The following is a 27,948-nucleotide window of genomic DNA, read 5'->3' on the forward strand; positions in this document are numbered from 1 at the left end:
AAAAAATCTGGAGATAACAGATGCTGGAGAGGATGTGGAGAAATAGGAACACTTTTACACTGTTGGTGGGAGTGTAAATTAGTTCGACATTGTGGAAGACAGTGTGGCGATTTCTCAAGGATCTAGAAATAGAAATGCCATTTGACCCAGCAATCCCATTACTGGGTATATACCCAAAGGATTATTAATCCTTCTATTATAAAGACATATGCACATGTATGTTCGTTGCAGCACTGTTTACAGTAGCAAAGACCTGGAACCAACCCAAATGCCCATCAGTGATAGACTAAACAAGGAAAATGTGGCACATATACACCAGGAATACCATGCAGCCATAAAAAATGATAAGCTGGTGTCCTTTTTAGGGACATGGATGAATCTGGAAACCAACATTCTCAGCAAACTGACATAACAACAGAAAATCAAGCACCGCATGTTCTCACTCACAGGCCTCATAGGCAGGTGTTGAACCATGAGAACGCATGGACAAAGGGAGGGGAGCATCACACACTAGGGTCTGTTGTAGGGGGTAGGGGAGGGACAGTGGGAGTGGAGAGGTTGGGGAGAGAAAACATGGGGAGAAATGCAAGATATAGGTGACAGGGGAATGGAGGCAGCAAACCACCTTGCTGTATATGTACCTACGCAACAACCCTGCATGATCTGCACATGTACAAAAGACATAGTTGATTTAAACTACTAGTCACAAACCTCAAGTCAATTTTTTATAAACCATACATTCATTTTTTCTTTTGCATAACTCTCTCTAGGCCCCTATCTTTCTAAATTCATCTCCCACTTTTCCCCATTCCTCCCCAGCTCTAGACACTGTGAGCCGGTGTCTTCCTGTGTCTCATGCTTCTCCACCTGTCTTGCTCAGCTGATATGCTCTTTAATCTAACAGCCAGAAACTTAAATTCTGCCCAGCCTTCGAGAGCCTAGTCAGATACCTTCCTAGTGCCACAGCATTTCCTAATAACTTGGTCAGGAACAATCTCATCTGCCTGACAAACTGTAAACCTTTTATTTCTTCCTGCTGGACCATCACCTTTTGCCTCATCGGATCTTTAGGGAATAATGATTATGGAGGTAAGAGTGAAAACTCAAGAGCCATATAACCTGAGTTCAAATCCTACCAATATACTGGCTTACTGTAGATCTTTGAAATATACGTTAACCTCTCTTAGATCCAATTTCATCATTTATCCAGTGAGATGATTATAGTGCCCACTTTATAAAGTTGTAATTATCTAAGATTATACATATAAAACACATTGAAAGGTGTCTAATACCTAGAAAGTGCTCAATAAACATAAGCAACTACCAATACCTTAATTTTATTACTATTACCATCATTATTTGGAGTGGAAAGAACTTCTACTAATAATAAAGTGACCCAGGGCTGGGCGCGGTGGCTCAAGCCTGTAATCCAAGCACTTTGGGAGGCCAAGGCAGGTGGATCACGAGGTCAAGAGATTGAGGCCATCCTGGTCAACATGGTGAAACCCCGTCTCTACTGAAATACAAAAAATTAGCTGGGCATGGTGGCGCGTGCCTGTAATCCCAGCTACTCAGGAGGCTGAGGCAGGCAAATTGCCTGAACCCAGGAGGTGGAGGTTGCATTGAGCCGAGATCGCACCATTGCACTCCAGCCTGGGTAACAAGAGTGAAACTCCATCTCAAAAAAATAAATAAATAATTAATTAATTAAAAAATAAATAAAGTGACCCAGGAAGTTGCCTAATCTTTTCAAGTTTTTGTTTTCTTATCTGTACTAAAACAAAGCTTCTGCACAGCAAAGGAAACAATCAATAAAGAGACAACCTGCAGAATGGGAGAAAATATTTGCAAACTACCCATCCAACAAGGGATTAATAACCAGAATATATAAGTAACTCAAACAACTCAGTAGCAAAAAAAACAAATAATTTGATTTAAAAATGGACAAATGATCTAAATAGAGCTTCACAAAAGAATACATATAAATGGCCAACAGATATGTGAAAAAAAAATATCCAGCATCACTAATAATCAGAGAAATGCAAATCAAAATCACAATAACATTACTTCACTCCAGTTAAAATGACTATTATCAAAAAGACAAAAAATAATAAATACTGGCAAAGACATAGAGAAAGGGGAATACTCATACACTATTGGTGGGAATGGAAATTAGCACAGCCACTGTAAAAAACAGTATGAAATTTCCTTGAAAAACTAAAAATATATCTACCACATGATCCTGCATTCCCACTGCTATGTATATATCCAAAACAAAAGAAAATTAGTGCATCAAAGGGATTATCTACACTCCCATGTTTATTGCAGCACTATTTACAATAGCCAAGGTAAGAAAGGAATCCAGGTACCTATCAGTGAATAAATGTATAAAAGAAAACATGTCATATATATAATTAATATACATATGGCAAATCTATGGCATATATACATACATATACATATATATGGCATAAGTATATTAATATATTATTTACATATGTAAATAACTTAATGTATATTTCAAAATACCTAGAAGATTTGGAATGTTCCCAACACAACAAAATAATATTTGAGGTGACAGATATTCAAATTACACTAGTTTGATCATTATACATTGTATGCATGTATCAAAATATCACATGTACCCCATAAATATGTATATAATAGTAAAAAAAATTTTTGAGGTCATCACCAAAAAATTGTATTTACCTTATTATTCATTATCTACTGCTGCATAACAAATTATCCCCAAACTTACTACTTTGAAAAACATTTATTATCTCGTAAGTCCTATGGGTAAGGCATATAAGGTCTTGTGATTCAGAATTTATCACAAGGCTGCAATCAAGGTGTCCACAGAGCTGCAGGCATTTCAAGGATCAACTAGGGAAGCATCTGCTTCTCCATTCATGCTCTTGTTGCAGGCAGAATTTATTCTGCACAAGCCGTTGGTCTTGGGGTATCAGTTACCTTCTGGCTGTTGGTCACAGTTGATGCTCAGTTTCTTGACATGTGGGTCTCTTTCAAAGGCAGTTTACCACACTGCAGCTTGCTTCATCAAAGCAAGCAAATAAGAGGGCAAGAGAGAGACAGTGTAAGCAAGAGAATCGTCATAGTTTCTGGAACCCTATCTCAGAAATGATATACTATCACTATTGTCCTACTCTGTTCATGGGAAGAGTCACTGAGTCAAGCCTATATTCCAAGAAGGGAGATCATACAAGGGTGTGAGTGCTATGTGACGGAGATCATTGGGTCATCTCAGAAGGTCTCCTACCACACCTCATAGTTATTGTAGAAATTAGATGGGATTAAAGTATCTGTAGTTCATTGTAGGCTACCTAGGACACAGCAGATGTGCAACAAATATGAATTTACTCTTCTCTCCTTAGTAGAATAAAAATCTTAGGAGTCAAAGACATAATCGGTGAGCCCTGCAGCACCTAAGCATTCTGCTAATGCAACTTCATTCTCAACAGCCACAGAGGCACAAATGATACAGACATTACTGTTAACAATCTCTAATATTATCTTCATTTTCAGAAGGGTCAACTTATTACCTTTCAGCAGTGACTCATTTACAGTACAAGAGTGTGGTAGGCAGAATAATGGTCCCCCAAAGAGGTCCTTACTCCAATCCCCAGAACTTGTGAATTAGTTAATTTACATAAGAAAAGGTACTTAGCACATGTAATTAAGTTAAGGTTCTTGCTGACATGATTTATCCAGGTGGGTCCAATTTTATCACAAGAATCCTTTAAAAGCAGAGAAGCATTCCTGGTTGTGGTCAGAGAATCAGATGTGATTATGCCAGAATGATTAGAGAGATGCAACATTGCAGGCTTTGAAGGTAGAAGGGGCCAAGAGCCAATGAATGTGGACAGCCTTCCAAATGGGAAAAGTGAAGAAAACAGATTCTATACACTCCAGAAAAGACTGCTGCCCTGCTGTCAACTTGATCTTAGGTTGGTGAGATTATTGTTGGACTTCTGATCTATAGAACAATAATATTTTAAGCAACTAAGTTTGTGGTAATTTAAGGGCAACAGAAAAATAATACAAAGAGAAAATATGTAAGTTTGTCCTGAGAGAAATCACACACAAGTACTCTCTAAATATTGAAGAAATATATATGATTATTATATAATGTACAGTATTAAAAATCATTGAGTAAAACAACTTCTAGTTCAAAAACACCATTACAAAGTACAAAGCTACGTTTTCTTAATCATTGGATGTTTTTATTTAACAAACACTTATAGAACATTTACTATGTGGTAGATGTGATAGTGTCTAAAGTTATAGACACTTTATAAATATTACTCATTTAGTTGTATTAACTTAAGAGACAGTTACTATTATCATCCTTCTTCTACAGACAAAGAACAGACACAATATTGATGAGCTTTCCCAAGCAAACTCCCCCAAGTTTGCAAGTGGCAGAGCCAGAATTCAAACTCAGGCACTCCGGCTCCAGAGTACTTGAGTTGTGCTGCTTCTAAAATCATAACTGAATTGTATATAATAATCATAATGAAACCATATATATTCCCCAAACTTGTTTTACATATTTATTTTGATTTAAGCAGGCTAAAAAATTGTATATATTCTGGATTATTTTTTCCCAAATCATTCATTGACCAATTATTTACTAAGTACCTCCTATGCCACAGGAATAGAGGAAAAAGAGAAATGAATAAAACAATGAGTCCCCCCTTAAAGAATTCACAGATTAGTGACATAAGACAGATGACACAATAATACAATAATTTATATTATCATGAAATAATATAAATTCATTCAAACAAAATCATCTCTTATGGCCCTATTCTCAATGAGTTCCTGATTTAGAAGGGAAGACAATTATTTAAATGAACAACTGTGGGATACCTTATGAGTTACAGTAGAAGCATGTAGCTGGTGCCAAGAGGCACAGAAAAAAAAGAGGAATATTTGTAGTAACTGGCAGAGGGGACACCAAATGGTTTGAAGAAGGAGAGTGACACATAGAGTTTTGTAGAGATCATTCCAGCAAGCAAAGAGGACAGTGAGCCTGAAGGGCAGTGAGGCTGGAAGCCACCAATTTGTTAAGAGAACACTTAAAGTGCAGGGATAATGAGAGTTTGAATTAAGGCAACTGTAGGAAAGATTATTAGGAGAGAGAGTGAATTTGGAGTGGTATTAGCAGGCATTATGGACAGGGACCCAGGATATGTCATTGTCCATACCCCAACAATCTCCTCCACACACATGGGTCTCCCTCAAAGAATAATAGCAAATGAGAACAGTGAGAAGTTAGAATTGATGGCTGTATAAATATCCAGCAAAGGATTGGCAAGAGAGAGTCTCTGGAATGTGTGAAAAGTCCTGGTGTCCTTCTAGAGAGTTGAACATTAGCCTGCAGATACTAGAATCCGGACAAAGCGTTTAGAATGCACGATCAATTAACACTGAAAGTACCATGGTTAGAAAGATAGATGCTAGACTGGAGTGATGAGAAATCAGTCTGAGAAAAAAGATAGCACTGTAGTGTATTAAAGTTAAAATTTTAATTTTCAGTTTTTTGTTTCACAAGAAGAAAATGATATCTAAAGGAGACATTTCTTCTTACAATAAATACAATAAATATTGTTTGTAAAAGTTGAATTGTCATCATTAATTATAGCTAGCAATTGCTTGCAGTGCATAATAATGTTTCAGTCAATGACAGCCCACATATACAACAGTGGTCCCATAAGATACTACTATTATTTTTACTGTACTTTTTTTATGTTTAGACATGTTTACATACACAAATACTTACCATAGTACTCAGTACAGTAACATGCTGTGCAGGTTTGTAGCATAGGAGCAAAAAGTTATCCAGCATAGCCCAGGTATATAGTAGACTACACCATCTAGGTTTGTTTAAGTATACTCTATGATGTTCACACAACAAAATAATCTAATGACACACTTCTCAAAACACATCCCTATCATTATGAAATCGAAGACTGTATGTAGAGGCAGTGTACTAAGTACCTTACATATAGTATTTGTTTAATTTTCAAGTATTATTTGGTTCAGTTTAGTTTATTGTTAAGTCACAGAGAGGTTAAGTAATGAGTCATGCAGTAATGAGTAGGTGGAATTTGAATCCACAATGTGATGTCAGAACCTGAACTAACAGCCACGATCAACACATGTTTAGTTAAATACAGACACGTAGAAATTATCTTTACTATGTTGAGGTTCAGAGCATGCACAAGCTCTGGAACCAGACTGCCTAGGTTCAAATCACCATTTCGCCATTTAATAGCTGTAAGAAATTTGACAAGTTACTTCAGCTCTCAGTACCTGTTTCCTTATCTGTAAGCAGGAATAATAACAGTGTTTGCTTCCTAGGGTAGTTCTGAGGATTAAACGAGTGAATTCAGTAAAAGGGCTCAGAAAAGTACCTTAAGCATATTACATAACCAATAAAATTCACCTATTATCAATATCATTATTCTAACATAAAGTATTGAGAATAGTGGTATGAAATAGTGGATATACTGCATGGCCCCAATTGAGATCTAAGGTAGGAACAATAATGGCTCCTAAATATATCCATTCCCCAATCCCTGTAACCTGTGAATATGTTACATTATTATGGCAAAAGGGAATAGAAGATGTAATTAAAGTTATGAACCTTGAGAGAGGGAGTTTCAGTCTAATCAATGGATTCTTAAAAGGCTGTAATTGGAAAGGTACAACAACGGAAGAAGAGGAAGGAAATGTTTAGAAGGATGAAAGGATCTCAATCCACTGACACTGGCTTTGAAGATGAAGATGGCCATAACCAAGGACTATGAGTGCCCTCTAGAAAAGCTGGAAACAGCTCTCAGCTGACAGTCAGCAAAGAAACAGAACAACAGCTGCAACAGCAAGGGACAGAATTTGTTCAACAAGCTGAATAAGCAAAAATTCAGATTCTTCCTTTAACCCTCTAGAAAGGAACACAGGCCTTTGGACACCTTGATTCTAGGCCTTTGAGAACCATGTTGGACTTCTGACCTACAGAACTGTAAGGTAATATATTGGTGGTGTTTTGAGCTTCTAACTTGGTTACAGAAATAGTATTAATAGTCAACTAATATAAGATCTATGCCTAACTTTTTCCTAAAAGATTCAAACATTGATTTACAAATTATGTAATATTCTAAAATAAATTTAACTTCTTAAAGTCAGCATTTTAAAACTAATTGGGGCATGAAGCAATGTCTTATTTACATTTCCATTATTAAATTATTAGAATCTAAAAGTTGCTAAAAGGCTAAAGAGGATATATTATAAAATATTTTCATATTTTCTATGTATTTAAAGATAAAAAGATTCAATTTAAATATTTCTTCTTTAGCTTCTCATAGTTAATGAACAAATTAACTTTGATTTTTTTTTCCCCAATTTTTTAAAGTCCACAGCCAAGTTATATTATAAAGACTTTTTTTTTTTTTTTTTTTTTTTTGAGATGGAGTCTTGCTCTGTTACCAGGCAGAAGTGCAGCAGTGTGATCTCGGCTCACGGCAACCTCTGCCTCCCGGGTTCAAGCAATTCTTCTGCCTCAGCCTCCTCAGTAGCTAGGATTACAGGTACCCACCACCATGCCCAGCTAATTTTTGTTTTTTGTTTTTTATTTTTCAGTAGAGATGGAGTTTCACCATGTTGGCCAGGATGGTCTCGATTTCCTGACCTCCTGATCTGCCCACTTCAGCCTCCCAAAGTGCTGGGATTATAGGCATGAGCCACCGCTCTGGGCCACTAATAAAGACTCTTAACGTGTCACTAGGAATATATAAATTCTAGGTTTAAAATAACTCATGTTTTGCATTTACAGAGGTAAGCACTTACTAAGAAGCAAAATATTCTATGCTGCGGTTATTATTTACTTATTCAATGTCTCTGAATTAATATGAATTAGTCCTCAGAGAATAAGAGCCATGTCTGTTTTCTGTCTTCACATTTTTATCAACACTACCTAGCAAAACTCCCGGGCCTCAACAAGCTTTTGTTAAATACATGAATGAAAAATAAATATATCTCTAAAGTATAAGAAACTGCAAATAAAGCTTCCCTGGAACCTCAGCTCACTAGCTCATGGGAAAACTAACAAGGTATACCGTATCTACAGGTTAAACATTAAAATCTAGAATTGATTTTAAACATTTTTAACAGAATTTTAAGTGTTATACATTTCCCCACATTCTTGAGATTCATTAAACATGTTTCAAGTTTCTTGATACCTGTATTATTTTCATTCGATACTGTGTGATGTTCACATGACCTACATAAGGCTCTATGAACCAGATCTTGTTTTCTGAAAATGTCGTTTATGTGAAGTCTTTGTGTGCATTCCCCCCGCCTGAAAAATTAAGTGAAGCACAGTACATCTGTAGGCTCCCTGAGAGGTACAGCGTGGTTGCTTTTCTTCACAATTGCTAAAGGAAAGGTGTACTCTTCTTCAACGAGATTTTCTTACTTTCTAGAACTGCAGTATCTATAAGGAATATAATGAAAACCACATATATAATTTAAAATTTTCCAAAACATTCTCATTTTGACATGTAATCAGTATAAAATTAATGAAATGTTTTACACTTTTTTTCTTTTCAGACCATGCTTTAGAAATCTGGTGCATGTTCTACAGTTAGAGCAGAACTCAGTTCAGACTAGCCACTTTTTAGGTGGCCAGTGACTGCTATATAGGACAGCTGTAGCTCTAGAAAATCCACTCCCAAACCCTATCAACTTACAGCTTTTACTCTTATCTCGTTTGTACCATTGTTGCACAATTTGCACAGCATTAGAGTTCATTAATAAAGTTTATTTCATCTGGCCATAATATTTCATAGGATGAGTTTAGCAAGCCTGCTGCTCCACGGGTAGTGTCTGAAATAAAAATACAAGCAAAAAAAAACAAGAAAAAAACCTTTCTAATAACATTGTTTCTACAGGATAAGCTCTCCCTCGAATGTCTAACAGAGCTTCTGTAGAAGTTGAGCGCTCCTTGGAGGGACAGGGAGTCGAGTCTGGGGGCAAGAACTAGGAAGGTCTTAAACCCTACTCTGTGCTGGAATCCTGAAGAGCCTGCGTTCATCCAAACCTTAGAACTCTCCAGAGACGCTGCCATCCATACCTCAGAACTAGAAGGCAGTGGCGATCCTCAACGCCGACTACACGTTACTGCCTGGTGAGCACTCTTCCCTCAGACCCCACTTCCAGAAACTCTCCCTCCATTTCCCAGGGGTCAGAGACCTGGCTGCTCAAGTTCCTAAGTGTTACCGGGGAGATCTGAGGGCCTCTGGGGGCGGGAAACCTGAGGCCAGGCGCGGGCTGCTCGGAAGGCAAGAGCGCGTCCGGTCTGCTCTACAGGGTCTCCAGGGAGCGCTTTGCAGGGCAGATAACTGACGGGCCAGCCACCTGCCTTCCTGAGCCTGCAGAAATCAACAAGCTACCCTCCCTGTGCACACAGGCCCTTAGGACCGGGAGGTCTCCAAGAGCCGCGCAACTGCCCCAGGCCCAACGAAGCCACCTCTCCGAGGGCTCCCTCCCAATCAGGCCATCCCTCAGCCGGTCCTCCTCCTACAGCGAATAAGGAACCCCAGAGGTGCGGAGGCTTCTGGCCGCCACTCGGCGGCGCTTGCCGGAGGCTCGTGGCGGCGGCCGCAGGCCGAGAAAACCCTGCCCTCACAAGCCCCGGCTTCCCCTAGGCCCCTTGACACTTGTAGCCTCTTCACTTGCGGCCCCTGACCCGGGCCTGACCGGTTCGTGACTCTCCTGCCAATCAGAGACAGATTTCCTCCTGGCAACCGACCAATCATCGAGCACGGGTGTTCGCCTCGGCTTCTCGGCCCTTCGGCTCTTCGGCTTGTCTGCGTTCGGGATTGTTTGGCCATCTCTGGCCTTCCGCAGCGCTAAAGCGCAGTTCTAGTTGGTGTAACTTTTTATTTTTTTTTTAGCTACTTCCGGCTCCTGCGTCGCTCCGGAAGCCCGCGAGTTCCGGAAGCCTTGGTAATCCGGATTCGGCTAGGAAAAGACAAGCATTCCAGAGAATGTTTCAGAGAAAGTTACGTGGAGCGTGGGCGTTTCGCAGACTCCTAAGGTCAGTGTCTGCCCTGGAGAGCCGTAGTGCAAACCCGAGGTCTTGTTTTCAGCTGGGAGGCCGTGGGGTTTCACGACCTTGTAATTGTCGCCCTTTGCTTTTTTCCCTGTTTATTGGCTTCCTGTCTTCCTGGAAGAGGTAAATCAAAGCCTCTGAATTTAGAAAAAGGCAGTGAAGCAAACCTAAACTCCTGAAGATGTTTTTAGGATCGCGCCATTAAAAATAAACACACACATTGCTGCAATCGAGTTCCTTTGCATTCCACGTAGTGACTTAAGAGACGAACTTCGAAATATTTTTCTCCCACTTGGCGGTCGTGAAGATATTTACCTCTTATAAACGGCTTTATAAAGAATTCAGCATCCAAGCATTACTTAATATCTGAAGGTTCATGTAAAGTGTTATATGTGGTACAAAAAAATTGAGTATGCTTATGTTTCTAACATTGTTGAAAGCGCACGTAAAAGCAGTTTTTTTTTTAATGAAGGAAGAGATAATGAACAGTTTCTGATAAAATTGCTTGCGATAAATTAGTTATATTTCACACTGACTTTTGATAAGGAATCCGAATGAGAATCGTGAACATTTTTTTCTGGGTTCTTAAATTAAAAATCGTTATTTATTTATTTATTGAGGTTCCGTTTTACAAATTTCCCACATTCAGTCAAAGGGCTTTTGACAAAATGAACAAGCTGTTGAACGTCCAAGTCTAACACATTCTGTTAAACTTCCATGATGCCCCTTGGAAATATTTTATCTTGAAGTTTTCAGGCAATTACAAGGATACTGGGGGCTCTCTCAGCACCACAGCTTGTAGTCTGAACACCTTCCCCTACAAATGTTACCTTTACTTAATCCTGAACAGAATGAACTTGGGGTGACTGACTTTTTTTAAACTTATTTGATCTCACTTATATTTACTTGTTTACAGAAAGATTACAGTTGAGTGATCTTGAGCCAGAAGGAGATTTGAAAGAAGTATTTACAAAGTCAAAAAAAAAAAAAGGAACTTCATATTTTCTTCTTAAAAAAAAATAGAAGTAACTCATAGAGCAAATACTGGACTATTAGACTAAAGAATATTAGATTAAATCAAGAGGGTTGGGTTCTAGTCCTGACTCTGGTTGCCTTTGAAGAACTTTACCTCTTGACCATATTCTCATTTTTTAGAAATTAGTGGTAGTACTCAGTCTGTGGTTTTAAAACTTCCATAGGAGAACTCCTGTAGAAAGTTTCTGGAGCCATGCAAGGAGAGACAAAGCAAGCCCACCCTCAGGCTTATTTTAACAAGAGCAGCTGTTTATGTGTTCTGCTTGAATAACAGGGTTTTTGTTAAGAATTTTACATTTATGTCTTAAACGAGATGATCTGCCTTTTCTTCTAGCATTAAAATTTTGTTTTTTAACGATAGTTATTGATTTGTATTCAGTGTGCATTTATTTATTACAGTTTTTAAAAATAATATATTCTCAGCTAATTTATTTCTAAAAGCTACAAATATGTCCCTATTCTGTTTCAATTTATTTTATAAAAACAAATTTGAAATTTGACTTTTTAAATTTATGATCAGAATCAGAATTTATTATTTTCTCTTTATTATACCTTCTTCTTTTAGCCATAAAAGCTTTGCTTATATTTCTTGCACATAATGATTTTTGCCGTAATGAAGAGAAGTATTTTTAATTTTACATGTTTGGTAGCTAAACATTAAAAATATTAGCAGGCTTGCTCATCATCACATCAGTAGTGAAGTTCTTGGTCCTGACTCCATGTTTTTCTCACAATATCAAGTAACTGTAAAGTTTCTTTCCCTCTTGCACACCATCCACGTGTTCACATTACTATAGCACAAGGAAAATGTGTGAATAAGCACAGTCTTTATATCTGGCCAGAAGTTCTCTCTTAAATTACTTCATTTTTTGCTCTTTTGATGATCTGAGTTGGACATCCTAGAAGCAAATTGGATGTTCTCTGTCTCTCTTTTCTGTGAAATGATAGCAGTCTGTAAATACTTGGTGTTCCTTTTCCATTCCTGTGGAATGTATAAGAAACCTCAGGAGAAAAGCCGTAAATTGCCCCATTTGCCCTATGTCTGTAATCCTGCTCTTTTAAACCTCGCCCTGTGGTTTCTTTACATGGAAATGGAGGCAAGGAAGGGATGTCTAGTTTCCTCTGCCCTTCCCTGTGTGTGATATTAATCTTCTCCCTAACATATTCCCATCTATACAATAAAAATACCAAAAATACCCTGTTCTATGTTGCTTCTTACTCTAATACATTTTCTTTTTATCAAAGATCTCCCTTCTTACTGCCTGCCAATAAGATGAGATAAAATTCCATCCAAGTTATATTTTCTTTCTTCTCACTAATAAAAACCAAGAACTTCAGATTATATTTTGGTTATGCCTAACTACTGTCTTTCTTTTTTTTTTTGAGACCGAGTCTCCCTCTGTTGCCCAGGCTAGAGTGCAGTGCCACAGTCTCAGCTCACTGCAGCTTCCGCCTCCCAAATACAAGCAATTCTCCTGCTTCAGCCTCCCAAGTAGCTGGAATTACAGGTGCCTGCCACCACGCCCAGCTAATTTTTGTATTTCTAGTAGAGCTGGGGTTTCACCATGTTGGCCAGGCTGATCTTGGACTCCTGACCTCAGGCAATCCGCCCACCTCAGCCCACTGTAGTTTAGTGTTAGATGAATGAGTTGGCATTGCCTCTAACTTGCATATATGTTTTCAAAATAGTTAATGTTCACACCTTGGGTTTTTCACTCATATATTCCCTTTGTTCAGATTTGACAGTCCCTTTGAATGGTTCTTTGACCACATGTATAGAGGCAGCAAGAGGGAATATGATAAGATACATCCAAAGCGATAAGGAAAACTTTACCACATTCCTTTAATTTCTTTCCCCATCTGTGGTCATGACAGCTTGACTGGCAGTCTGGTCTTTTGAATGATCTTAAGGGGGAAAAAGATTTCCTTTGAGTTCTATGGGATTAAATTTGATCCAAGCTTAGCAAATATCTGTTCTATTAAGTATATTTTGTGTATTCTGCAGTTTTCCTAGTGTTTACTATAAATTTACTAATTGCCAGCTTGACTTTAGTTGGGTTGTTAATCTTCTCAAGCCTTAATTTTTGTCTTTTTACAATGGAGATGATAATACTGTATTTACTGTGTTGTGATGATTAAATGAGATAAAGAATGTAAAGAAAATTTATAGTGCCTTGCACATAATATATATCACATGGTAGTTCCTCCTATTCCATTTATAATGGCTCTTTGTTCCTGTAGGGATATTTCTGCATTCTCTTATACCATAAAATGTTCAATTAAATATGTGTTTCAGTGATTTTCAAGTCATTTAGAATTCTTAAGCAATTAGATTCTAAAGCCCATTTTAAAATTTATACAATATTTAAAGATCTAGCTGCTCATACATTTCATGTGTGTCTTGTTTGTTCATCCTTGCAGTAGCATTTTTCCCATCATTTATGCCTATACTCTTAGTACATGACCTCTTTAAGATAGCCGAATGTGTGACCTGTGGTAGCATCCTAAAGTGTTCATATTTAACTTTTAGGCCCATCACCACATTGTCAGTATAGGAAACTTTTGTAGAGCTGGTTCTGCCAACTCTGGTCCTGGGATTTTACCCAAATTAGCTAATCTCTGCGCCTCAGTTTTCTTGTTTTAGAACAGAAATAACAGAACCTCTTTATTAGTATTATAAAGATTAAATGATTTAATGTTTAAATTTGTTTCTGGTAATTAGCTATAGGAGTCACTTGTTAGCGCTCAGTAACTGGTAAATGATCTGTGTTTTTTATCTGGTAAATTAACAAGTTCCTTGGGATTATCTTCCTTAGTGTTTCACTGTAACTCTCCATGAATACTGTCTCTGTCTCCCTTGTCCTGCTCTGATTTCTCTACTTTTCTTATGTTCTATATTACTCTTTTGCAATTGTAAATAGCTGTTCTTTTATTTTTTTTTCTCCTTTCCTTTCCAATATTTCCTAAAACAGTTTCTATAAAGATTCCAGATAAGTAGGTAAACTTCTTACAGTTGCCCTTTTTTTTTAAACCAATGAAGAGTATAGTGTAGTAAAATGACTTACCTAGAGTCACACAATCTGTTAGTGAACTTGGGCTAGAATACAGAGTTAATCCGAGGCAGTTTAACTCTGCTTTCTCCATTATTTGCTCCAACATCTGTTCTTTATTTTCACAATAAGCATTCTCTCTTAGACTCAGAAGTATCCGGTTTCTGAAAGAAAAAAATATAAGTGCCATGCTGTTATCTTAAAAATATAAAGGCAGGCCCAAGTATTGGAAATTCTTTTCTAAGGTTTTAAAAAAGTATTTTATGCTAGTTTTAGATACTTGAATAAATATATTGTATGTGGGATAAGTAAAGCACTCCATTGATTGTTTAAGGCTAACTATAGTTTTGAGTTCTATTGAGTTCCCTCTTCTCTCTCCAAATGGGACAAAAAAAAGGGTTTTTTCCCCTCTTCTAGGGCAGGTTACGTACCATTGTCCGTATTTTTGAGAAATATTTGTGACTTTGAAGTTTATCTTTCAGATACATTTTAGAAATGTGTTGTCATGTACCCACGACCACTTCAAAAAGAAAAATTATATTTAGATTTTGATGAGGCAGTATTCATTGAAGTTAAAAGTAACTTAGAGGTCTATTGGACATAACACAGTTTTAAAATTCACATATTTTTGCCATATCCAAATGAGCACAACTGGGATTTATAATATCGAATGTCTATAAACTATTAAAACTTAGTTTATGTATGATGAAATAGAGGAACAAGAAAGTAGTGACAAGGCCCTTAGCAAGTCTGTATCAGAAATGGGATTTGAACTTACAGTTGTTAGGCCTGTTCACAGTGCCAGAGGTCACAGTGTTCTAATGGGTTTCAGCCATATCCTTCTTTCTTTTGCCTATGTTTGAAATGTGTTCTGGGAATCGGTGTCCTGTTAAATCCCTCTTTGATGCATGTCCCATTTATTAGTATTGATTCCAATACAATGGACAGTAAATCTATCTGACTACACAAAGGAAATAAAATAGTAAGCTATAGGTTCAAAACTTAAGATGTCTAGTCATAGAATTTTATTCATATAACCTCGTAATATGAAATGCTAGTTTAACATTTTCAAAAAGAGAAAACAATGAACGTGGGCTCATCCACTTTGATTGCTAGAACATTTTAAGATAGTGTGGCAGTGACATTTTCATTCTAAAACTTAGTTCATTATTGTGGAGATGGAAAAGAATAGCCTGGCAGGGGGTGCATGAGTGGGTATGACACCATAGAGATTACTTGAGAGTCACATGTTTCTGCTGACAAAGTTTACAGGACTGTAAATTTAAATGCAGAATTTTTGTAGGCAGTATGCATTGACAAATATGCCTAATGGTAATACATCTAATACTGAGAGTCTTGGAACAGGTCAATAATAATGTGTATATTGATAGCAGCGATGTAGGAGATGTTACTTGGTATTATAGCAAAAATCCATGTTATCCCCTTAATCATAATTACATTAATATTGACATGCCCTTGACAATACCCACATTATTATTGATAGATTTCTGTCAATAACATGTTTTTAAAGAAAATATATTCATTCATAATTTGTACTATACTCAATAAAACTATAAAATACATCCTGAAAAATTCCTTCTTCCTCACCTCAATGAGACACAGTCATTTGTTTTGGTTTTGGAAAATGATATAGATTGCAAAGTTTTTATTGTGGGGTATGAAAAACAAAAGGAAAGCATAAGTTATTTAAGGGATAAAGTTATATATTGCTGCTCTTAGTAAATGAATTTTTAGTTGTTTTTTTCTGTGAAAGAAAAGCACTGTGACATGTTTAGTGATAAAATGTCAGCAGGAGGCCCTTTTAATAGTTTTTAGTACTAGATCATTTTGTCTTATACATATTTATGTGACAAGTTAATCACACTAACCCTAGTAGATGCTGTACTTTTTATCTGGTCTTGATTTTGCCTTAAGCATCTTTTTCACATATCCTTAACACAGTAGAATACTTCACTAAACACTAAGATTATTTACTGCCAATTATAATTTATTTACATATTTTTATATATCTCTTTGCATAGCCAATAAATGTAGCTCTCTCCTCCCCTGGGTTAGCATTTTGGAATCTTAAAGGTAGTATAGTTCGAGAGTTGAAGGATTGGGTGGCTGGTAAGACTGTGTATGAAAAGGAAGAATAGGAAAAAGCATTGTTTGTTTTGGCATTTTGGAAAAATCAGTTTATTAAATTTAATGCTGGTTGTTTCAATTCAAAGCAATTCCAACTTTTTAATAAAAGGACTTAGCTTGTAATTTTTTTAAAATATTCAAGTTTGAGCTAACATTTATAAAACTAAATACTGTTCTACAATAACAATAACCAATTATATAGAAATTGTTAAAGCTTACTAAAATTCTTGAAAGTAAAGTCAAAATAGACTTGCCAGTGGTTGGGCATGGGTATTGGCAATCCATGTAACAGAAGTCAGGCAAGTACTAGTTTACTGAAAGCACTGGGAATTTTTGACCCCAAAATGTGAAAGGATACTATAATCTTACTCTTGATTTCCATGGTTCTTAAGTAAGTTAAATTACTTTGACTTTTCCAGTAAGTTGTTAGCATCATAGGCCCCTGAATTGTTGCAGGAATCCTATAAATCTGGTCTCCCAGAATGGCAGTTTTTCTTTTCTTCAGTTTTATTGAACTCTGCCATCAGATTAATCTTCTGAAATTTATATCCCATTATGTTTCTTCTCTTCAATGATTATTCATGCCTACAGAATCAATACAATTTCCTTACACAGGTTCTTTGTCCAGTGTGGCTAGGTTGACACTTCAACCAGTTTCTCCTGCCGTCCTGCTCTGGTTATAGCAGATGACTTGTCTGTTTGCTTCCAGATAACGGATGCTGCCACTTTGACGTGGGTTAAATAACCAAGGATGCAGCTCATACTGCAACCCATCTCTGTATGTCCCAACTAGGCTGTGGCCAGGAGCTTGCACATTTCTAGGCTTTTACACAGCCTGTTCCCTTGCCTCACATACCATTTTCCTCTTTTCTACCTGGGAGGTTTTGTGATCCTTTATAATTTTTTTATCTTTTAGGATTCATTCTCCTCTTCAGAGATCAATGGCCAGTCCTGATTACAGTAACATCCTATTTTTTAAAAAATACTTGAATAAAAGGAAGCTGACAGTTAAATATTTAGATTGAATCTCTGGTACCTAGGAGAATACCTTGTATTTGGTATGTGTCCAGTCTATATTGGTTACATTGAGTAACCATTTGTCAGAGAATTAGAATTAGCTAAAACACAAACTGCTTACACTATATTGGGAATAATTTTATGTGATTTAAAGTCATTTATGGCATTTGTGCTTCATACCTATTATAACAAATCTTACTGTACTGCTGTGTAGAGGGAAGAAGATTCCATAATTGGGCTAATTGAACTTCTGATGATTTTGATTTCATCATTTTCTTCTACTCCTTGGCTGCCCGTCTCCAAAGACAGTATTCTAGCGTGGCTGTACCTGCCAGAAAGGGAGGGGTGGAGTGGGAGTGCAGATGAGGAAGAACTGAATGTAATATGCTGGTGATGAACACAAGTTTGGGTGCTTGTCTTTGACTGCCTGTACCGTGTTCTGTGCAGCAAAGCACCCTAGGGTCAAATTTTAAAAGTGTGCACTCAAAAGGTTTCTTTACGTCAAGATAACAGGCACAACTATGTTGATAGGGACTAAATAATCACGGGAGCAGGTCATGTGAGAACCCCTCTCTTTTTTCAATCCCCACTGTGTCTTATCCTTTCATCCTTTCAGACAAGGTGCACGTTAAGCGGTAACTCCGGCCTGGCCCCTTCCATGTGTACACATAAGGTTGACATCATGTTTGTGGTTTAACTGCCACAATTTCTGTTGATCTTGTCAGTATTTCATGGAAAAAAAAATTGATACAGGTTGATTGAGGCATTACTATGAGTAATAGTGAAGGTTTCAGTCTTTTGAAATGAGATTTGCCAAAATTAGTTTGGGGCCTTTTATTTTTCATGGCCATCCCTAGCCAAAGCAACAATAATGCAATAAATAATACAGCTTTGTGGCTTCCAAACCACTTTCATAACATTATCTGGTTTAATCTCAACAACTTTGTGAGGTAGCTGTTATTTCCTACTTTTAGGAGAAGAATCCGAGGCTAATGAATTTTTTTAAGATCACATAGCAAGTAACAGAACTAGAACTTGAGCTCAGGCCTGTTTGATTTTAAATCTGCTTTTTCCACTCTATCACAGATGCCTAAAGAAGAATGTAGAGCATGGGAGAAGTATTCCACTTTAATGAACTATGATGTGTAATAGACAGTGTCTGTTCTATGTTTACAACTAAAAGAAGTCAGAAAAATGACTAAAATGTTGGAAAATAAAACCTAAAACAAAAAGTAGAGAAATTACTCATCTGGAGGAGCAAAGGCTGAAGAACAGTTTAGTAATAGTCTTTTGGTCTGTTAAAGAGCCTTACGTACGGAGGAGCAAGCCCAGCTGTTCCTAATCTACAGTGAGGCCAGGCCTGGGGAGAAAAAGAAGGAAGGAAGAAATGTTAAACTATAACAGAAGGGATAAGAAAGAATTTTTTGATAATAAGTATTGTTAAATATTGTATTGGTTTAAGACTATTTTAGGTCTCCTTTTCTGGCAGTCATTAAAAATTACTGTTTTTACCGAATATTTTTAAGTGTGATTCCTCCAAAAACAAGAGATTTGAAATAGATGATTCTTCTGAGAAACCATTCCCTTTGACCATTTTCTCACCAAATATCACTAAGGAACCTGAGGAAGAGATGCAGTTATGCATTGCTTATCAAGGGGGTACATTCTGCGAAATGCATAGTTTCATGATTTCATCATTGTGCAAACATCATAGAGTATACTTACACAAACCTACTTGGTATAGCCTAGTTCACACCTCCTTATATTTTACTGTGCTTTCTTCTGGTTTGAAGATATTGCTTTTACAAATTAAAGGTTTGTAGCAAACCTGAGTCAAGTCTATCTGCACAAATTTTTTTCAACAGCGTGTACTCAACTTTGTGTCTAACATTTAGGCAATTCTAATTCTTGCAATATTTCAGAGTTTTTTTTATCATTCTTAATGGTGACCTGTGACCAGTGATCTTTGATATTACTATTGTAATTGTTCTGAGGACCACAAACTATATCCATATAAGATGGCAAACTTAATAAATATTCTGGAGCACCAATAATTGTATCCGTATAAGATGGTGAATTTAGTAAATATTCTGTGTTCTGCCTGTTCTCTTGACTTACCTATTCCCTGAGACACAATGTTAAAATTAGACCAATTAAAATAATCCTACAGTGGCCTCTAAGTGTTCAAGCGAAAGGAAGGGTTGTACATCTCTGACTTTAAGTCAAAATCTAGAAATGATAAAGCTTAATGAGGAAGCCATGTCAGAAGCCAAGATAGGCCAAAAGCTAGACCTTTTGTACCAAACAGCCAAGTTGTGAATGCAAAGGAAAAGTTCTTGAAGGAAATTAAAAGTGCTACTCCAGGGAACACATGAATTAAAGAAAGTGAACAGCCTTATTGCTGATATGGAAAAAGTTATAGTGGTCTGGGTAGACAATCAAACCAGCCACAAAATTTCCTTAAGCCAAAGCCTAATCCAGAGCAAGTTCCTAACTCTCTTCAGTTCTTTATGACGGAGAGGTGAGGAAGCTGCAGAGGAAAAGGTGGAAGCTAGCAGAGGTTGGTTCCTAAGATTTAAGGAAATAACCAACTTTTATAAACATGCAAGATAAAGCAGCAAATGCTGATATAGGAGCTGCAGCAAGTTATCCAGAAGCGCTAGCTAAATAATTGATGAAGGTGGCTACACTAGACAATATATTTTCCAGGTACACAAAAGCCTTCTATTGGAAGAAAATACCATGTTTCACTTTGATAGCAAGATAGAAGCCAATATGTGGCTACAAAAGACAGGCTGACTTTCCTGTTGGGGGCTGATGTAGCTAGTGACTTTAAGTTGAAGCCAATGTTTATTTCCATTCTAAAAATTTGAAAACCCTTAAGTAGTACACTATACCTACTCTGCCTGTGCTTTATAAATGAAAAAAAAAAAAAAAAAAAAAAAAAGCAAACAAACAAAGCCGAGATGACAGCACATCTGTTTACAGCATGGTTTACTGAATAAGCACACAGTTGAGACCTGCTAAAAAAAATATATCAAAATGCTACTGCTCATTTATATGCACCTTAGTCACTCAGGAGCTCTGATGAAGATGAAGATGTACAAGGAAATTAATGTTCTCATACATGATATCACAGCATCCATTCTACAGCCTATGGATCAAGGAGTAATTTTGACTTTTTTATCTTATTTTTTAAGGACTACATTTCATAAGGCTATAGCTGCCAATAGCAGTTTCTCTAATGGATCTGGGCAAAGTAAATTGAAAACCTTCTGGAAAGAATTCACCTTTCTGTGTACCATTAAGAACATGATTCATGAGAAAGGGTCAATATATCAACATGAGCAGTAGCTTGTAAGAAGTTGATTCTAACCTTTGTGGATGACTTTGAGGGGTTCAAGACTTCAGTGGAGGAAATAACTGCAGAAGTGGTAGAAATAGAAAGATAACTAGAATTAGAGTGGAGCCCGAAGATGTGACTGATTTGCTACAATCTCATAATAGAACTTGAATGGATAAAGAGTTGCTTTCCCCCACCTTGTTTTTTGAGATGACGGTCTTGCTCCGTCACTCAGGCTGGTGTACAATAGCACAGTCAGCTCACTGCAGCCTCTCAATCTCCTGGGCTCAAGCAACCCTCCTGCCTCAGCCTCCTCTTAGTAGCTAGGACTACAGGTGCATGCCAGCATGCCTGGCTATTTTTATTTTTTATAAAGACAGTGTCTCCCTATGTTGCCCGGCATTTCTCCGTTGGCCTCCCAAAGGGCTGAAATTATAGGCATGAGCCACTGCATCCAGTGAGTTGCTTCTTATGGATAAGCAAAGAAATTAGTTTCTTGAGTTGGAGTCTATACCTGAGGAAATGCTGTAAACATTGTTGAAAAGACAGCAAAGGATTTAGAATACCCCATAAACTTAATTGATAAAGCAATGGCAGGGTTTGAGACTGTTGAATCCATTTTAAAAGAAGTTTTACCATGGGTAAAAGCTATGAGAAAGCTTCACATGCTACAGAGAAATCTTTCATGAAATGAGGAGTCAATCCTTATCGCAAACTTTGTTGTTGTCTTAAGATATTGCCACAGATATGACCCCAGTCTTCAGCAGTCATCACCCTGATCAGTCAGCAGGCATCAACATCAAGGTAAGACCCTCCACTATCAAAAAGATTTTAACTCACTGAAGGCTCTGATGGTTAGCCTTTTTTGACGATTAAGTGATTTTTAATTAAGATGTGTACATTGTTGGCCAAACGCAGTGGCTCGTGCCTATAGTCTCAGCAGTTTGGGAGGCCGAGGCAGGAGGATCACGAGGTCAGGAGATCAAGACCATCCTGGCCAACATGGTGAAACCCCATCTCTACTAAAAATACAAAAATTAGCTGGGTGTGGTGGCATGCGCCTGTAGTCCCAGCTACTCAGGAGGCTGAGGCAAGAGAATTGCTTGAACCTGGGAGGTGGAGGTTGTAGTGAGCCGAGATCAGGCCACTGCACTCCAGCCTGGCACCAGGCAACAGAATGAGACTCTGTCTCAAAAAAAAAAAAAAAAAAAAACCACAGTCAAGATACGTACATTGTTTTTAAGGCACAATGCTGTGGCACACTTAATAGACTGCAGTATAGTATAGATATAAGTTTTATATGCACTGGAAAATCAAAAAGTTGTGTAACTTACTTTATTGTGATATTTGCTTTGTCGCAGAGGTCTGTAACCTAACCTGCAGTGTCTGAGGTATGTGTTCTTATGTGATGCTGATGAACTCCCGAGTTTGAAAACCCTTAGACTAGAGAAGCAGAGACCACAGAACTGTGATGTTGAAGACCAGTTTAGAAGGATTAAAAGCCCAGAGATATATGTATCTTCATCATAGATATATATCTGTTAGCAGTGAAAAACTCTGAGAATAAGATTATATTGTTACAAAGAAAGTTGAATGTGTTACAAATAGACAAGATCTATCTTGTTTTAAATTACTGCCTTCTTGATTTTAGCACTTACTTAGATCAAGTAGATTTGAAATAGATTAGTTTTACCAGAGGGGCATCAGACTTCTAAAATTCTACCCATATTTTCTCTCTCATATTTACTCATATAAACTTTTCCATTTACATTTCTCACAGAAGCCCCAGATCTTTAAAATTGCATGTATTTATTATCTTTCTGTTCAAACCTGTATTGCCTCGTGTATTTCTTGTTTCAGGGACTTGGATCACTATTACTCAGTTACTTAAGTCAGTTTTCTTGGCTTATTTCTCTCTAGATAGTGTCAGTTCTACCACCTTATTGCTTTCAAAGATACCTTTGATAGTTTTCTAATTTAGGCCATTATTAGTTTCTCACTAGATCATTCTAACAACCTGTTAACTAGTCTCTATGCTTCCAGTCTTTTTCTCAGCCTCTAATCTATTCTTGCTTTGGGTGGCCAGAAAATGTAAATCTTACTACTTGTTTGCATATCACCCTTCATAAAATAAAGCCTCCTCAGTTTGGCTTCTAGGGCTTTTAGGACCTGTGTTCTGCTTTCCTTCCAGCCTTATCTGTACACATCTAGTCTGGTACCTACCCTTCCCACCATTGGCAATAACATTCTTACCTCCTTTACCAGGCTGATGTGCTAATCCTTCAGGTGGCTGCTTAGGTATTGCCTCTCACAGGAAGCCTTCTCTGACCTTCTCATGTATAGTTTTAAAGATAGTGCCCTAATTTTCCCTTGCATATCACTGATTGTAATCACCTGTTCATTTTACATAGCACACCCTCACTTTTCTCTCTCGTTCGCAGTAGACTATAGGCTCCACAAGGGTTGAGACAGTGTCTGTTGTATCATTATATCACTAATTCTCATTAATAGATATATAACAGATGCACAATAAACATGTTGAAATTAGTGAAGTTATTAATAATCACTATTCTGGATGTGGTAATTTGACATAGTTTTAAAGAGTAATGAATGGGAATTTATATTTTCTATCCTTCACACATCGCAGACTTTGATCCTTTTCATTTATCCATTTATCTAGTGCTTAGAGAGTGCCTTTTGTGTACCAGGAACTGGGATAGTTGTTATGATTCAACCGTGATGAGGCTCAAATAAACTTTACAACAGTACTTATTCTCTAGTGGAGGAAATAAACAATTTTAAAGTAGTTTATGTACAGTACATAGAGGCCAAGAAAGAGAAAGAATAGAGTGCCAGGGGAACAACTAGATGGGCAGCAAACCAAATTTGGAGAGTCAGAAGGAAGTTATGTCTGAGCCAGTACTTAAAAACTTAATATGAGTTTTCAGCTAAAGAATGGAAACAGACTTCCACACAAAGGGAACAGTCAGTGACGTCTAATGGTAAACAAGAGAAGGGGGTACTTTTTGACTGAATATGATGCGTAAGGAAGGAAAGCAGGCTGGGAGTGGGTTTGGGGAGATTTGTGTTTTAGAACAGCGGCAGTGTGGGGAAGGCACTGAAGGAGGCAGAAGGTAAGACAGACCAATTTGATGAAATCCACAAGAGAGGAGAGCAGCCAGTATTCAGGAAAAGGCTTGCAGGGAATAGGGAGTGACAGATGGGTTAGGAAAAATTTTAGAGCAAGTATCAACAGTCCTTGGTAATGGATTTGATTTGCAAATGAGGAAAGGGAACTATCTTTCTAACTTTATTCTTTTTTGTGTGTAGCTTCTGGCAAGTATGAGGCAAGGATTTCACAGAAGAACTTGCAGCAGAAATTCCGATTGCCATAGCTATAGGCTGTCCAGTCTTGAGGGAGTTGCAGGAACGGGAAAAAGGTGAGATCTCTCCAGAAGATGGTTGGCATTTATGGTGAGAAACATTCCTGTTACATATCTGGGTTGAGAGAAAAATAGAACCAAACAGCCTAATCAGTGGTCATTTTTGTTTCCTGGACTTAAACTTGTTAAACATGTAGTCTTCTGCCACTAAGTCTTCTAGGATGCGTGGGTAAATTTAGAACTTCGCTCTTGAAAACATTTTCTCTTGTCAAAGATACTCCCAATTTCAAGAAATATAAGTTTATTTTTACCTTCTAATAATTTGCATGTATCATCTTTTTAATAAAAATCATAATAGAATAGATTTGAAAGGAATTTGAAGGTCATTTTGTCTCTAGCCATTTGTTTTATAAGTGAAAAAACCAAGGCATAGGTCAAGGTCAGAGGAAATGACTTATCAAAGAATACATGACCAGACCATGGCAGTGAGCTCTGGCAGGATCCAGTCTCCCTCTGTAACTGTTCTTTCTGTTAGCATATTGACCTTTTAAAGGCCTAAACATGATAAACAAGCCCAGAGTGGTGCTAACCCATTTTAATTTTTTTGTGTTTCTTTTCCCCCAGCTTTATTAAAGTATAATTGACAAATAATGGTATATATTCAAAGTGTGCAATGTAATGATTTCGTATCTGTATATATTGTGAAGTGACTGCTACAATCAAGTTTATTACCAAATCAATCACCAGCCATAGTTATTTACCATCTGTGTGTATGTGTGTGATGAGGACACTTCAGATTTTCTATTGGCAAATTTCAAAGAAATAATAGAGCATTATTAACTACACTATTGTGGACATGAGTTCCCCAGAACATAGTCATCTTATAACTGAAAATTTGTATCCTTTGGCTAACATCGCCCATTTCCCTCACCCCTCCACTCCCTACCACCACCATTTTGCTCTCTGTCTTTGTGAGTTTAACTTTTTTAGATTCTGCATATAAGTGTGATCTCACTTATAAGTATGATCTCACTTATACTTTTTCCAGTTAGTTAATAATATTTAAAATATCCAAACTGATCTGTATCCTGGACTATAGCAGTAACTGGGTGTTTAAATTACATCAGCTTGCACATAATAGGTATTTATAATAATATGTGTGTATTGAAGCAGTAAGCTGTACCTAGGTAACCATTAATCAGCTTTTTGTATTTCAGTTAAATTTTTTCCCTTTAGCACCAATTTGTTTCCTTAATGTATTTATGAAATTATTGTGGTATATATTTTATATCACAGTTTTCTTAGAGTACTGCATGATGTATACATTTTTAGTACCTGAATAATGATTTTTCTGCATTCTTGTTGCTTCGTGCTAAGATTTAGTACTATTTATTTTCTGTAGTAGTGTGTTAGAATAATAAACACGTATCATTCATTATTTTTCTAACTTCCTTTACACATATAAAATTTATTTGAGAAAGATTAAATGGCTTACTGAAAAATAATACCTTTGAAATCAGTAAAAGTGCTGGAAAATAAACTGAGGTCTTGACTTAACCATCTATTTGCAATGTTCTATGTAGCTGTACTTACTACATTCCTATATCTCTTCATTAGTCATATTATTCAGCCTCCTTTCTGTTAGCTTCAGGATTTGAATATCTCCCTGCTAGAATATCTGACCAAGGAGTATTGCTTAGAAGTATATTTGTGGAAATAGAGTACAGGTTTTGTTTTGTTCTGTTGTTTTATTATCATTTCTTTGATGAAGAGGGCCAAGAAAAAAGAAAAATAAATTAAGAAGAAAAAAAGGCAGGGGGAGAAAAGAAAGGCTCTGAGAGACAAGACAGAAAGAAGTTTCAGGTAAGAAGTGATGATTCCCTGTACTATTTTAGACTACTGAAAGGCTCATCTCCTATGTGTCCTATGTAATTTGTGTATTACAGTTTCCAGGCATAATTTATGGAGATCGTACAAGATTTTAACTCTTTGCTAATGTTCTTGGATTGTATTTTTTCCTAGAGACCTTCAGAGAAGACATGACTTCCAAAAAAGAGAATGTGAAGAGTACAAACAGAGTGCTAAGAATAAGCCAGTTGGATGCGCTTGAACTAAACAAGGCCCTGGAGCAGCTAGTGTGGTCCCAGTTTACTCAGTGCTTTCATGGATTTAAACCTGGGCTATTAGCTCGCTTTGAACCAGAGGTGAAAGCATGCTTATGGCTTTTCTTGTGGAGATTCACCATCTACTCCAAAAATGCCACAGTGGGACAGTCAGTTTTGAATATTCAATACAAAAATGATTTTTCCCCTAACCTGCGATATCAGCCACCTAGTAAAAATCAAAAAATTTGGTATGCTGTTTGTACAATTGGTGGGAGGTGGTTAGAAGAACGATGCTACGATTTGCTTCGAAACCATCATTTAGCATCATTTGGGAAAGTCAAGCAGTGTGTGAATTTTGTGGTTGGACTTTTGAAATTAGGTGGGCTGATTAATTTTTTGATTTTCCTTCAGAGGGGAAAGTTTGCAACTTTGACAGAACGTCTCCTAGGCATTCATTCTGTGTTTTGCATGCCTCAAAACATACGTGAAGTTGGCTTTGAATACATGAATAGGGAACTTCTCTGGCATGGTTTTGCTGAATTTCTGATTTTTCTCTTACCACTTATCAATGTCCAGAAGTTGAAAGCCAAGTTATCTTCATGGTGTATCCCTCTTACTGGTGCACCTAATAGTGACAATGTATTAGCCACCAGTGGCAAAGAATGTTCTCTGTGTGGGGAGTGGCCCACCTTGCCTCACACCATAGGATGTGAGCATATCTTCTGTTATTTCTGTGCTAAGAGTAGTTTCTTATTTGACATGTACTTTACTTGTCCTAAGTGTGGCACAGAAGTACACAGTCTGCAGCCACTGAAATCAGGAATTGAGATGTCAGAAGTAAATGCTCTTTAGAAACTAAAATTGCTTCCTCTGAGGGAAAAAACAAGCACTGTTTAAAGTCTTAATATTAGTCATCCTAAGTATACCATTTATGTATCCTTTATAAGGAATGTGCTGCATAGCCACTGTCTTCTGCTTCTTTCCAGGCATGACTAAATTCTAATCACTGAAAACCATGTGATTCTAAATATATTATGTAAATATTAATGTATTATGTTTCTTAAATCATTGCATTCAATTTCTAATGTCAAGAATAATGGACAGCTTTTGTTAGGTGACTACTAACAATGCTCCTTCATTTTACTACTTCTTAAAAAGAGATTGGACTCTAAAAATAAAGATTTTGGAGACTCTGGGATGCATGTGCATTTATTTTCAGAGATGACATAATAATGATAATGTGACAACCATAAGACTGTTGTTTTAAACCTTAAGACCTGATGCCTCAGTTGTAATTATGCTTTTCTCTGAAGCCAGTTTTTAAGGAGTCAGTCCTAAACTGTCTGACTCCTCCACAGTTGGCTTCCTGTATTCAGAAAGTAAAAATTACTTAAGGCAGCTTAGAAGTGAGTCCTGGGAACTACTGGGGGCAACTAGTATGAACAGCCCTATTTACAGTTCTCTTTCTCTAGCCTTCAATTCACAGCTTTCATTCTCAGTAGATTTATGAAACAAAAGAGGTCTTTAGAATGATAATAATATAGCAGTACATATCAAGATAATTCTGTATCCTTCACTCCTTTTCTCCATTTTTTCACTTAAAACTGAATGCAGACTCTTAAAATGGTATAGATTTATTAGCTTGACCATTGAATTATGTCATGTTTTAAACACTAGAATGTCTAAAAAAAAAAACAGTTCTTAGGTAATAAACGTCTTACTAGTATGGTGG

At 37.0% G+C, this 27,948-nt stretch overlaps 1 protein-coding gene and 1 long non-coding RNA gene across 8 annotated transcripts; one reads left to right on the top strand and one right to left on the bottom strand.

Annotated features, from left to right (window-relative positions):
- Positions 1-5,529: 5,529 nt before the first annotated feature.
- On the bottom strand, positions 5,530-9,939 carry LOC144579729 (uncharacterized). The gene is made up of 3 exons (XR_013527938.1): positions 9,833-9,939; positions 8,772-8,907; positions 5,530-8,515 (listed from the first exon to the last, which is right to left on the bottom strand). It is a non-coding gene; the product is annotated as an uncharacterized LOC144579729 (long non-coding RNA).
- A 92-nt stretch (positions 9,940-10,031) lies between these two features.
- Positions 10,032-27,412, top strand: PEX2 (peroxisomal biogenesis factor 2). 7 transcript variants are annotated; one of them, XM_054246475.2, is made up of 5 exons: positions 10,032-10,120; positions 21,462-21,532; positions 24,059-24,168; positions 25,883-25,974; positions 26,134-27,412. In XM_054246475.2, exon 5 carries the CDS (start codon positions 26,151-26,153, stop codon positions 27,066-27,068), a length of 918 nt encoding a protein of 305 aa, XP_054102450.1. In that variant the 5' UTR covers positions 10,032-10,120; positions 21,462-21,532; positions 24,059-24,168; positions 25,883-25,974; positions 26,134-26,150; the 3' UTR covers positions 27,069-27,412. The 7 variants fall into 7 exon arrangements, with proteins under 7 accessions (XP_054102450.1, XP_008981057.1, XP_035132468.2 ...); XM_008982809.5 differs by lacking the exon at positions 25,883-25,974 and having other exon boundaries at positions 24,059-24,202; XM_035276577.3 differs by lacking the exon at positions 25,883-25,974.
- The last annotated feature ends 536 nt before the right edge of the window (positions 27,413-27,948 follow it).

Source organism: Callithrix jacchus, chromosome 16 (assembly GCF_049354715.1).
Source record: "Callithrix jacchus isolate 240 chromosome 16, calJac240_pri, whole genome shotgun sequence".
NCBI lineage: Eukaryota > Metazoa > Chordata > Mammalia > Primates > Cebidae > Callithrix > Callithrix jacchus.